Genomic DNA, 14320 nt, shown 5'->3' with positions numbered 1-14320 from the left:
CTTATTGAATTAACCCCTAAGCATTACAAAAGGTACATTCAAGTTACTTCAAATAAAAACTATGTGCCGCCGAGTGTTACCTGAACAGCATCTGCTTCAGCATGCGGTTGGCAGTTGCTACTCTGGGCACGCGTCCCGTGGATAGAGAGTGCAGCTCCATGTTGGAAGAGATCATCTGGGTTGTCATTTCTGTGTCAGCGGCTGTTCCTGCACCACAGCAACTATAGATGGACAGCACAAACAAAGTTAATAAAAAGGGTCCTTTAAATAAGTCCATATAACTAATGGTAAGAGGAAATATTAACCAAGACGTTTTATTTAATTAACCGCAATAGCAACATTTCAAATTGTAAAGCACAATGGAATTTACTGAGCTATATAACCGTTAATAAATAAAACATTATCCTACTGTTTAAACAATTTTGTAGTAGATAATGAGAGCACATGCAATTAGTATTTACAACAGTTATTTTCTACCTTTTTCAACTCGCCGCATACCAAATCATTTTTAAATTACCAAGGTACACCATCAGACTCCCACAGGGAAAAACACATTGGCACCCACAAAAAAAAAAATAAACCACATTGGCCCCCATATGGAATAAAAAACAAATCACACTGGTCCCCACAAGTAACAAAAATATAATAGATTGGCACTAACATGAAAACAAGAGGCCAGTGAATAACGATGAACTGTGGTGGTGGGGGCTGTAAACTAGTGTGTACATCTCTAGATCTGGGGGCACAATTGAGTACAGCTCAAGGCACAGTGTACCACGGAACATTGGTTGAAAATGCTGATCTAGAACATCACTGAGGAAGGAAAGCATATTGGGTAGTAATGTTCAAGAACAGTTGATATCGCTAGGAACCAAATGGCATTACTGGTACCTAACATAACTGTGCCTGGCAGACTGAACCATGCTCCACTAGTAGGACAGTGGCAGGTGTGGAGATGACTGGGGCAGTTCACCTGCCAAACCATAATGCAGTTGCCCTAAGGCGAACTACGAGAGGAAAGAAACCTTTTGTGGAGCAGGCGGCTATACCTGGCATAGCATTTACTATATGCCTGGAGTGGGAATATTTCACCATATCGCCAATGCTGGTCTAGAAGACTATACCTGTTGTGTAATTACTTGCCCCACCATCATAGGCACGTGCCAATAAAAGGATTAGTGTAGCATGCGTTTATATCTTCCTGTGCCTTTTAACTTAAAGCGGTCCACAGTGGGAACAGTTTCCGTTATAATTAAAAAGTTTGCTCTTTGATAAGTGAGGGGGAAATAAAATCCTTATACACAAATGAAATGGAATGCCAGGAGAGAGGCTGCCCCCAACAGTCATCCGGCCAATGTTATCTGCATGGACACTGGTTACCCTCCTCTGTGCCACCGCTAATAAAATCTGGGAGCTTATGTAATAACCTGCGAGATGGCACGAGGGCGATTCTGGCTAGTTCTTTTTAAAGCAGCGAGCCTTGTAGAACAGGGATGGGGAACCTTCGGCCCTCCAGCTGTTGTGTAACTACGCATCCCAGCATGCCCTGCAACAGTTTCAGCATGGCCAAATAGCAAAACTGTAGAAGGGCATGCTGGGATGAGTAGTTCAACCGCAGCTGGAGGGGCCAAAGGTTCCCCATCCCTCTGCTCTGCATCTCATGGGCTATTAGATAAAGCTATAAGTATAAAAGGAAGGAGAGCGATATAGTAATGAGACTAAAGGGGCGTACACACGGAGCAAATTTGTGCTATTTTCTAAGCAATCTGACTAGATTGGTTAGAACGTAAGCACAGATCTCTCCGTGTGTATGCTCCGAGAGATTAAATATCTCTTGCTAACTAAGTCAGTGCATGCAATCACAATCTAGTCAAATTGCTTAGCAAATGACTGCAAATCTATCTGTGTACAGAATGAGAGATTCTAAATGCAATCTCTCATTCTGAACCACTACCCGGCCTTTTTTTGCTTAAGCAAAATTGCTTAGGACAAATCTCTGCGTGTGTATGTGCTCTCCATGGGAGATCTTGACACCAGAAAAATTGCTTCGCAAAATTGCTTAGCACAGATCTCTACATGTGTATGCCCCTTAAGCAGCGTCTGTCTATCAACTTCTGATAGTAAGAGAAAAACAATAACTTCACTGGGGAACCAGCATATTCGCAGCAAAACAAATCAGACGCACACAAAGCACTTCTGATGGGGAAAAAGCTTTTATTTGAACACAATTCTCCTGTACCCATATACACAGTCTATAGGTCACTACCTCCGTGCAAACTACTTACCATCAGTGTTGCTGGGATTTAAAAAAAATGCATTATTTAAAACCATTGCCTGAACCGAGAACACTGTTTGGGAATACCCTTCCAAAAAAACCTCCCAGTTCAGTCTCTTAAGACCTATTCACACTGCGTGTTGTAAACGGTATATTACTGGTTAATTACCGTTTTTGTACCTTTCACATTGAACCCGCTGTGAAAGGTACAAAAAAATTTAACTAGTACCGCTACTAGTTCCCATCTGCCGCAGGGACCCCGCCGATGACTTCCCATTCGCCGAACGGACACCACTGTGAGCTTACAAGTACCAGGGGAGGGAGAGGTGTAGAATCCAATATACCGGTTCAGACCCGTTCACACTGCACAAATAACGGGTCTGACCTGTGTAGGACCCTTCTTTTTGCCCGTTTTAAAATTACCAGTTTTCTTGAACCGGTAATTCAAAAATGGTGCTTTCACACTGCAGCTCTAACCGTTTAAAAAGGCTAAAAAAACGGCAATATACCACTTAAGAGCTGCGTGTGAAAGGGGCATTACTCATAACACCCAGTATCTAACAATCTTAATACCTGTACTCCACATCAGGTAATATTCTGCTAAACCTTTCCATCAGGTCACTCCATCACTATAGAAGCTGTCAGGTACTGGGCCTTCCAAACCAGGCTGCACCCACTGCAATCTGTTACAAACATACCACTGCCAGGCTCACTGTTTTGCCCAACCACACAGACTTTGCAGCCACTCACAATGGTGACACCCAATTACCACTCAGGGAAAACTTCATAAGCCTATGCACGACTGTTGACAAGACCCATTTGAGAGCACAACGTAAATTCATGTAATAAGATATGATTAATTCAAAGATGTGATCAACTTACCACACTCCTTACCCATCTAGTAAAATGTGGTTTATTTTCACAACCTATATTGAATAACATATAAATACTTACTAGACATTGGGTGAAATATAATGGATTTTTGAACAGTTCTTGTCAGCTACAATCATCCCTTCAGTGGCCCTTGTATCAGCACCAAGTATAACACCATCCTAGGAAAAACAGAAAAACTCTTTAGAACAGACCAGAACAGGTTCCAGTGATGATCATGAAGGCTGTGTACTGACATTACATGTGCAGTTTTCCAGAGAGGATGAGTCATCATTTCACTACTAACCAGAATTACCGTACGTTAGCTCAGTACAAGTCAGAATAAAAGTTGATACACACTAGGCGATTTTGCACAGCATGTATGGACAGCGATGACTGCTGTCATCACTGGGGAGAAAACCACTCAGTGCATACACACTGAGCCGCTTTCCCCCTGCCCCCGGCGCTGTCTGCGGGGACAGACGGCTTTCCATAGCGTAGCGCTATGGAAAGCTGTCCACAAAGCCGCTCATCTGCCGATAATACCAGCAGACAAGCGGCGGCCGGCAAGGATGACGCGGGAGCGCGCAGCAGCGCTCACCACTGCCCTGTACACACTGGGCAGCTTTAATGCTGACAGCCGCTCAGACGAGAAAACGGCACGGCTTTCATATGAAAGAACATGGGGGGAGGTGGGTCCCCTCTGAGTAACCATTCTGAGGTTGGAATTCAATACTCTCTTGAAAATAATCTGTCCTACTTAGCACTTGCTAATATGCAAATACACTGTATGATCATGTTTAAACACTTCTACAGTTTTATCGTTCTATGGAAACATTTTACATTATTTTCTCTTTTCAGTCGTATTATTAGGAGTAAATTTACTGAAGCGTCTAAAAATTAAGAGACATGATGCTGCCGACAGCAACCAATCAGTATCTATCTGGATGCTGCCATAGCAACCAGATTCTATAACAGTGATGGCTAACCTTGACACTCCAGCTGTTGTTGAACTACACATCCCAGCATGCCCTGCTACAGTTTTACTATTTGGCCATGCTAAAACTGATGCAGGGCACGCTGGGATGTGTAGTTCACCAACAGCTAGAGCGTCAAGGTTAGCCATCACTGTTCAAGCATTTTCTAGGATGCAATAAAGAAATGATACAAAATCTGCTTTGAGCAACATCATATTTTCCTTTAGTTTTTAGAAAACCTCGTAAATTTATACCATAGTATGTTATTCAGCTATGCTTAAGATCATAATTATTGTATACATTGAACGTTTGTGGAATTTGGGCTAAACAAACAAAAAGATTTTAGTAGTGTTCAAAGATTCAGAAACGTACCTTGAACACAATTCCAGCAATTGTGGTCCCCGTCTTGCGAGCTGCAGGGAGCTTATGTCCTTTCTGCACAAACTCCTTTTCCAGAAGAGCATTTCTGTGGATTAATGAACACTTAAAGTCAGAAATATTTACAGACTTTGGCAGTTTTTACAGCCACTATTATTATTATAATTTTATTTATAAGGTACCGCAAGTGTTTGCAGCGCCGTACAAAGGAACAGTATGTAACAGCTACAAAGCATGGTTACATTGTAGTTTGCATAATAAACTAGTACAATGATCAATGTATACTCTTTCAATGGAAAGAAAATTTGTACAGTTGTTACAATTGTTTTTTGAAAATTTATTTACTTGCACTATCTAAAATAATCAAAATAATCTCCTGCTCAAAGCAAACATTACCCAGAGCTCTCATCCATTGGAACACTTGGACTATGGAGCATTTTGCATAAGAAAGTATGGTACTTGTTTCCCAGCAGGACGCCCAGTACACTGTAAAGGTGGGCATACATCGAGACGATTTGGTCCGATTTCGGCCGATTGCGATCAATCGGCTCATTAAATCGGACCAAATCGTTTCTCCATGACATGGCGTCGGGTCCGATGCGCGGTACCGTGCGTATCGGACCCGGCCCTAGGGGTCGGACCGGCGGGACATAAGATCCGGCAATCGGTGGGGCGGGCGGCGGTGACCAGAATGATGATCAGTGTCCACTCCAGCGCCGTAGCGGGCGGGCAGCAGCCGCGGCAATTACAAATTTAAAATAGCATGTCAAATGATTGCCCGGCTAATGATTGGCTGAGATAGAGCACTCAGCCAATCAGTGGCCTCCCTCTGCGGCCGCTGATTGGCTGAGAGTGCTCTCTCTCAGCCAATCAAAAGCCGGAGAGTCATTTGACATGCTATTTTGAAGATGTAATAGCCGCCGCTGCCCGCCGCGGCGCTGGACACAGCGAGTCCTCTGATTAGCGCTGCTGCCCCACTCCTTCCTCCCCAGCCGGCCACTCATTTGAGAGCCGCCGCTGCCCGCCCCCACTGCTCCTCACCGCCCTGCAGCTCCGTGTTATTTTTTTTTTACATGTAAAAAATGGCAACTCAAGTCCTAATCGTATGTGAGCCTCCCGGGGAGCTGCCGGGCGGCTCGGAGGAGAATTGGGTCAGACTTGTCCTTAGGACAAGTGGGCTCTATGTATGGGGGCCTTAAGTGTAGAGGACTATTCTCCGTAACAAAATCGCATTGCATCTCATGGGCCATTATAGTGCCATGTGATGCGATGCAATGCGATTTTTTTATGTAATTTTTTTACTGCTCTGTTGGCCCTAGGGGATTGCATTGCACCTCCCGAAAAATTGTATGAGATTTTATAGGGTGCGTTGCCATGCCATTAGCTATACACTTGTATGACATACAATGAGGTTTCACTGACCCTCCCACTATACACACCACCCCGAAGCATGGCGAGCGGCGGCGGAACACGTCCTCCCGACCTTTTCATACACCAACTATCCACGTCGAGTTGATCTTATATAGTGTGGCGAGCGCAGCGAGCCCCGCAGATTACTTTACATGTATTCCACTGCACTCGCCACACTATATACTAACAACTTCACGCTGACGTGAATAGTGGGGGTATGAAAAGGTCGGGAGGACGCGTTCCGCCACCCCTTGCGGGGTTCGCCACGCTTAGGGGTGGCGTGGATAGTGTGTGTGTGGTGGGGGGGTCAGTGAAACCTCATTGTATACCATACAAGTGTATAGCTAATGGCATGGCATCGCACCCTATAAAATCTCATGCAATTTTTCGGGAGATGCAATGCAATCCCCCGGGGGCCAACAGAGCAGTGAATAAATTACATTAAAGAAAAAAAATTGCATGGCATTATAATGCCCCATGAGATGCAATGCAATTTTGCTACGGTAGCGTATGTAAGAAAACTGGGCGCCCTGCCAGGAAACAAGTACCGAAAGTATCTGGCAGCAACGATCAACTGCCTCAAGTTTACAGTGCAAGGTGCTGTTGCAACGCCAGCAGCGAAACCTGATTTTGTACCCTACACAGGCTGTAGGGAGAGGGAGATTGCTGCTATGTCAGGGAGTCTCCTGCAGAATGCAGGAGGGGAGGTAACAGTGTAATGTGGGCTAGGTGACATGAGAGAGATTGCTAGACTAATGAGGGAGATTGCTGCTATGTCAGGGAGTCTCCTGCAGAATGCAGGGGGGTAACTATGGTGTAACAGTGTAATGTGGGCTAGGTGACATGAGGGAGATTGCTAGACTAATGAGGGAGAGAGGGAGATTGCTGCTATGTCAGGGATTCGAATGCAGGAGGGGAGGTAACTATGGTGTAACAGTAATGTGGGCTAGGTGACATGAGGGAGATTGCTAGACTAATGAGGGAGAGAGGGAGATTGCTGCTATGTCAGGGATTCGAATGCAGGAGGGGAGGTAACTATGGTGTAACAGTGTAATGTGGGCTAGGTGACATGAGGGAGATTGCTAGACTAATGAGGGAGAGAATGCAGGGGGGTAACTATGATGTAACAGTGTAATGTGGGCTATGTGACATGAGGGAGATTGCTAGACTAATGAGGGAGAGAGGGAGATTGCCATGTCAGGGAGTCTCCTGCAGAATGCAGGAGGGGAGGCAGCTATGCATTTAATATGGGTATTGGATGCTTGCCACCATTGTATGCTGGTTTGTGAATGCTCATTCAGCTGTGCCCAGGCTCCATAGAGTTTTGTAAGGCATTGATACACTATCACCTAGTTGTTCACTTATAATGGCTGCATGCTAATATCCCCTAGCCAGCCCTACACAGTATCAGAGTACCCTCACCTACCCACTGCTCTATGGCACTGGTCTTGGCTGGCACACTCTCCAGCTGCAGTGCTGCCAGGGCTCAGTGGTACAGCCACGCCAAGTCACGCCGGCGCCCGCTCTCTTACCATACACCGGCGCCGGATTCATGCCTACTCCACCGTACCCACCCGCTACTCACCCCAGTACCGATACCCTCTCAACTCACCTCCGGCAGTTCCCGAACTCAAACCCGCCGACAGGAGCAGATCGCACAGTCACAGCTGCCATCTTTCCTGAGAACAGCAGAACTTCCGGTGCCGGCGGGAGAGAAAGGCCGTGACAGCTTCCGCCCCTGCTGCGGTCTCTGTTCTAGTCAATAAAGTTATCCAACATGCAAAGTCACACATGCAGCGCACGGGGGCATCAGGGGACTACAAGTACCGTCATGCACTGCAGCCGCTTCCTAAGCTAAAAGGCCCTGTAGGGCTCACGGGTATTGTAGTTCGGACCTCTCTGATGGTTTCAAATGTGTTCTAATTCGAAAATTAATACCAGAATTTCGGGCGCAAAATAGTGTGTAAATACTAGGTCGACATGGGAAAAGGTCGACATGGTTCTAGGTCGAAAGGTCATTAGTTCGACAGGTCATTACAGGGTTGCCTACTTTTGAAAAATAATTTCAGGGAGAAAAGTAGGGCCAGGGTCCGGGCTTGGCGTTGCCAGGGGGCGGGACTTGTGTTGCCAGGGGGCGGGCCTAGCATTGCCAGGGGCGAGACTTGCATTGCCAGGGGACCAGGTAACTCTGAAAAAAATATACGAAAATCTCCCTTATGGGTACTTGTTTCGTTTCACGGCGGCAGATAAATTGCATGCGATGCGATGTGATTTGGTGTGATTTTGTACCTGTTCATACCCCCACTATCCCCTACACATGGAGTTGATTTTATATAGTGTGGCGAGAGCAGCGAGCCACCGAGCCCGAAGCCTGGCGAGCGTAGCGAGCCCCGCGAAGGGACGCGGATTAGTTTATGTGGTACTTCTGTAGTTTCACGGCGCCGCCGCGCGCACACTCTGGCTCAGAAACTTGGCAGACTGCCAGAGGCTCTGATTAACCGTGCGCGTGCCGCTCTAGCTCAGACAGAGTGTGCTCGCACCGCTCTAGCTGTACTGACAGCTACGTAAACAGTGTAGCGGCCGGGCAGCAGCAGCAGCGCGCTGCCCAGGCGCTGGCAGGTCACTGTGGTACTTGTAGTTCCACAGTGAAATAGGCAGCGCCTCGGCACCGCTGACAACAACGGGGGCAAGTGGACACACCCCGGGCACAACGCTGACGTGCCGGGGCTTGTAAAGTACACACCCCAGCACACTACTGTGTCCCCCATGTACACGCTAAATTCAATGGCTTGCAGTCTAGATCTAGGCGCTAATGCGCCTGGATTCACACTCCCTGCAAGCCGCTAAGAAGGAGGGGGGCGTCTGGATTTAGGCGCAAAACCCTCTGAATCCAGGCGCCTTGCAAGCCGCTAAGAAGGAGGGTGGCGCCTGGATTTAGGCGCAAAAGCCTCTGAATCCAGGCGGCACCCTGCTGGCCGCTAAGATGCGGGGAAGTCTGGATTTAGACGTCTGAATCTAGGCTCCCTGGGAGCCGCAAAGGTGGTGGGGCATCTAAATTTAGACGCTAAAGCGTCTGGATTTAGTTGGGTGTAGGGGTACATCTAAATTTAGACGCAAAAGCATCTAAATTTAGCTGGGTTTAGGGGAACACTATTAAAACCCGTCCACAGTGGCACTAGTCGACGCAACAGCTGTCGACCGTGTAAATCCCACTATCCTCGCCCACCCGAAGCCTGGCGAGCGCAGCGAGCCCCGCGAGGGGCGGCGGTACGCGTCCTACGACCTTTTCATACCCCCACTATCCACGTCGGCGTGGAGTTGAGAATAGATTAGTGTGGCGAGCGCAGCGAGCCACCGAGCCCGAAGCGTGGCGAGGGGACGCTGACACCTGTGAAGCCCGCGAGGGGACGCGGATAGCTTTGAAGGTATCCGCGTCCCCTCGCGGGCTTCACAGGTGTCAGCGTCCCCTCGCGGGGCTCGCTGCGGTCGCCACGCTTCGGGCTCGGTGGCTCGCTGCGCTCGCCACACTAATCTATTCTCAACTCCACGCCGACGTGGATAGTGGGGGTATGAAAAGGTCGTAGGACGCGTACCGCTGCGCTCGCCACGCTTCCGGTGGGCAAGGATAGTGGGGCTGATTCAGGAACACATTCACACCTGCACACTCACACACCTGAGACAGTGAAGACGACATTTTCGGCAACTGTTAACTTTTTTTTTTGTTGAAATTCAAGTGAAATTTTACTTTTTTTTTTGTTGAAATTCAACATAACTGTAGAATATAAATGAATCAATGACATGAAATAATCAGCACAATAAAAAGTCCAACAATAATTTAAAAGTCATGATTTAATCAGTAGAGCAGGAAGGAACTTCGGCGTCTACGTCACCGCCAGCATTTTCAGAGGACGGACCTGCTGTGTCGACATCACCGCCGGAAGGACCTACTGTGTCGACATCACCGCCAGCATTCTCCTTCTCGACCAGGGGGAGCAGGGTCAGAGCGTGCCAAATACGATGGAAGGGGTCCTGGGCGCCTAAACTCTGCCTCCACATAAATTCCTGGAGGTAGGAATCGAGGTGATGGCGTGCGGTACCCCTCTGGCGTTTATTACGCCACTTGCAGCTGCCCCAGAGTACTCCACATTCTGAGTGTGCACCCCAGTGGCCGGGTCGACGAAGTGGTATTTGTGGTTCACCTTTCCGTGAACATAACCGGACTGCTGGAGTTGCTGGGTATTGTACGCCCTCCAGCAGTCTGTGAAGACAGTAGTGCCCGGTTCCACATGGGCCTCGATGGCGGCCATCAGGGTGGCCGTATCCCGCCGCTCCACCGCAGTGATAAAGCACTGGCCGGACTCCCTAGATATTCCCCCGAATACCCACTGCTGGGGCAGGAGCCGTCCGACGTTGCTCTTTCTTTTTACGTAGAGGCTTTCGTCTACCTCGACAATCTGCCCCGGGCCTCCGATTCGCCGATGAGGCTGTGCCAGCAGGTCCAGCGTGCAGGCCTCCCTTATTAGATTGCTGTATAGGACAGCAGTTTTTTGGCAGATGTTGAGCTGCTTGTCACAAAATTTCATGCTGGTCAGCTCTTCTGCCCAGCAATATACAAATCTGATCAGGGTCACGAAGGTGAGGTGAGATCCCCTGAACCATTGAGCTGACCTGACGCTGACTTTTTTTCTGCAGCTCCGAATGTGGCAGCGCCACATGTGCTCCTTTATGCTGAGCTTCATGGGGTGGCCATTGGGGCAGGTCATGGTCTGTGGCAGGAACTGGCGGGCCTGCAAGAAAGCCACAGCCTCCTCCTCCGTCTGTGGCAGGTTAAATAACGTCAGACGCTCCATTGCCATACAGAGACTTGCCACTGCCATTATTCACCTCAGCGTCTCGTACAGGGCTACAGCTGACTGACTGACTATGCAAACTGCGTAGCGCGCGTCTAAGCCTGAAGTGCCGGGAGTGTGAATTGACACGCTAAAAGCGCAAAATAAGTTAGCGTCTACATTGGGGACACCCCCTGTGGTAGCGGTGTGCGATTTATAAGCCCCGTTTAGCCCCTTTTGTCTCCTTTTTACACTTCATTAGATTTCAACTAGAGTGGCACGTGCAGCGCTACGCTACATCACGTTACACTATAGCACTGTAGCTAGAGCGGCACGCGAGCCTCTGGCAGGCTGCCAAGTTTCTGTTACTTCCGGCTCCGTGAAACTACAGAAGTACCGTTTATATTTATTATTTATTATAAGTTTCTTATATAGCACACACATATTCTGCAGCGCTGTACAGAGGATATTTGAACATTTACATCAGTCCCTGCCCCAGTGGAGCTTACAATCTATATTCCCTACCACATGTACACGCACACACAGACATTCTAGGGTTAATTTTTGTTAAGAGCCAATTGACCTACCAGTATATTTTTGGTTTGTGGGAGGAAACCGGAGTACCCGGAGGAAACCCACGCAAGCACGGGGAGAATATACAAACTCCACACAGTTAGAGCCATGGTGGGGATAGAACCCATGACCTCAGTGCTGTGATGCAGTAATGTAACCATTACACCATCAGTACTGCCCCGTATATATAACACATGGTGGGGATCGAACCCATGACCTCAGTGCTTTGAGGCAGTAATGTAACCATTACACCATCCGTACTGCCCCGTATATATAACACATGGTTGGGATAGAACCCATGACCTCAGCGCTGTGAGGCAGTAATGCTAACCATTACACCATCCGTACTGCCCCGTATATATAACACATGGTGGGGATAGAACCCATGACCTCAGTGCTGTGAGGCAGTAATGCTAACCATTACACCGTCCGTACTGCCCCGTATATATAACACATGGTTGGGATAGAACCCATGACCTCAACACTGTGAGGCAGTAATGTAACCATTACACCGCCCGTACTGCCCCGTATATATAACACATGGTGGGGATAGAACCCATGACCTCAGTGATGTCAGGCAGTAATGCTAACCATTACACCGTCCGTACTGCCCCGTATATATAACACATGGTGGGGATAGAACCCATGACCTCAGCGCTGTTACTGTATGCATATGCATACAGTAACTCTTCTGCACGTCACGTACCTGCCAGCACGCAGGGAGCAGCCACCGCCCAGCAGCCTGCACCAGGCAGAAAGCAGCCTCCAGCCCAGCCCCGAGTCAGAGTCACTGGGAAGCGCTAACTGGTCTCCACGGTGACAGCTGAGGATCTCGATCTCTGCACGGTCAGGAGAAAGTCACTTGCCGCCTTCTGTCCACTTCTTTCTGCCGGGCGGCGTCATCTGCCTCAGTCCTCACGTCCGGTACCTAGAGAGTAAACACGCGGAAGCTGCGGGAGAAAAGGGTCCTCTTCCGGGAGTCCGTGAGATGTCCCAGGATTCCGGGAATCTCATGGACATTCCGGGAGGGTCGGCAACCCTGGGTCATTAGTTTGACAGTGTCTAGGTCGACAGTCAAAAGGCCGACGTGGTTTTTCACTGCATGCAATGTCAAGAACCTAATTAAAACCAATATATACTGTAGTAATCTCAAGACCTAATCCTTATCCCTTATCTTAGTTATTGGGATACCAAAGTGTTGGATTCCTCAGATGCATAAGGATCACGTACAGTACAAAATACAATGTGTAGCCATTTTTTCTGGTTCCTGGATTTCCAAGATCAGGATTTCGCAAACTCTGTCCTCAAGGCACCCAAACAGTCCAGGTGTTCAGATTGTCCATGCAGAAGAACAGTTGGCTTGGTGACCAGTGACGTAACTATGTAAAATTTGCTCCCCACGCCAAAAAAGTTATCTGCCCCCCACCCCCCATAGCATTCTGGTGAAACAAACAGGGCTGTTTCTAGACAATATGGCTCCCAGTGTTAACAGTACAAATATGCCCCACCAATAGATATTTTAATAAAGAATGCGCACATTTCCAAAAATGTATTTGCGCGCTCGTTTCAAGGGATAATGCCCTTTACAAAAATGCCACACACTGCAATGCCCATTAACAATGTCACCCATCGTAATGGTCCCTAAAACATTATGCCACACACCGTAATGTCCATTACACATTATGCCACATCACAATGCCCATTACACAATGTGACACACTGTAATGATCATTATACATTATGCCACACACTGCAATGCCCATTACACAATATGCCACACATTACAATGCCCATTACATATGCCACACACGGCAATGCCCATTACACATTATGCCACATCGCAATGCCCGTTACACAATGTGACACACTGCAATGCCCATTACACAATATGCCACACACCACAATGCCCATTACATATGCCACACACGGCAATGCCCATTACACATTATGCCACATCGCAATGCCTGTTACACAATGTGACACACTGTAATGCCCATTACACAATATGCCACACACCACAATGCACATTACATTTGCCACACACGGCAATGCCCATTACACATTATGCCACACATCGCAATGCCCATTACACAATGTGACACACCGTAATGCCCGTTACACATTATGCCACACACTGCAATGCCCATTGCATATGCCACAAACGGCAATGCCCATTACACATTATGCCACATCGCAATGCCCGTTACACAATGTGACACACTGTAATGCCCATTACACAATATGCCACACACCACAATGCACATTACATATGCCACACACGGCAATGCCCATTACACATTATGCCACACATCGAAATGCCCATTACACAATGTGACACACCGTAATGCCCTTTACACATTATGCCACACACTGCAATGCCCATTACATATGCCACACACGGCAATGCCCATTACACATTATGCCACACATCGAAATGCCCATTACACAATGTGACACACCGTAATGCCCGTTACACATTATGCCACACACCACAATGCACATTACATATGCCACACACGGAAATGCCCATTACACATTATGCCACACATCGCAATGCCCATTACACAATGTGACACACCGTAATGCCCGTTACACATTATGCCACACACTGCAATGCCCATTGCATATGCCACACACGGCAATGCCTATTACACATTATGCCACACATCGCAATGCCCATTACACAATGTGACACACCGTAATGCCCGTTACACATTATGCCACACACTGCAATGCCCATTGCATATGCCACACACGGCAATGCCTATTACACAATATGCCACCCACCGCAATGCCCATTACACAATGTGACACACCGTAATGCCCGTTACACATTATGCTACACACTGCAATGCCCATTGCATATGCCACAAACCGCAATGCCCATTACACAATATGCCACCCACCGCAATGCCCATTACACAATGTGACACACCATAATGCCATAAAAACTGACCGTTCTAGCCAAGCCACAGAGATGCAGGAGACCCTGGCACTGTACTTGAAAC

At 47.8% G+C, this 14320-nt stretch overlaps 1 protein-coding gene across 1 annotated transcript in view; it reads right to left on the bottom strand.

Annotated features, from left to right (window-relative positions):
• PSMB7 (proteasome 20S subunit beta 7) overlaps positions 1-7681 on the bottom strand; it is a 49842-nt gene extending 42161 nt beyond the window's left edge. Inside the window, exons 1-4 of the mRNA XM_083160998.1 lie at positions 7523-7681; positions 4495-4588; positions 3230-3327; positions 81-221 (exon numbers count right to left, since the gene is read on the bottom strand). Coding sequence (XP_083017124.1) covers positions 81-221; positions 3230-3327; positions 4495-4588; positions 7523-7584 — 395 coding nt within the window. The 5' untranslated portion in view covers positions 7585-7681. The remainder of the gene's footprint in view (positions 1-80; positions 222-3229; positions 3328-4494; positions 4589-7522) is intronic.
• Between the last annotated feature and the right edge of the window lie 6639 nt (positions 7682-14320).

This window comes from Crinia signifera, chromosome 9 (assembly GCF_055691185.1).
Source record: "Crinia signifera chromosome 9, ASM5569118v1, whole genome shotgun sequence".
NCBI classification, from domain to species: Eukaryota; Metazoa; Chordata; class Amphibia; order Anura; family Myobatrachidae; genus Crinia; species Crinia signifera.
Note: the sequence above shows the minus strand (reverse complement) of the source record. Positions and strands in the feature narration are given on the sequence as shown.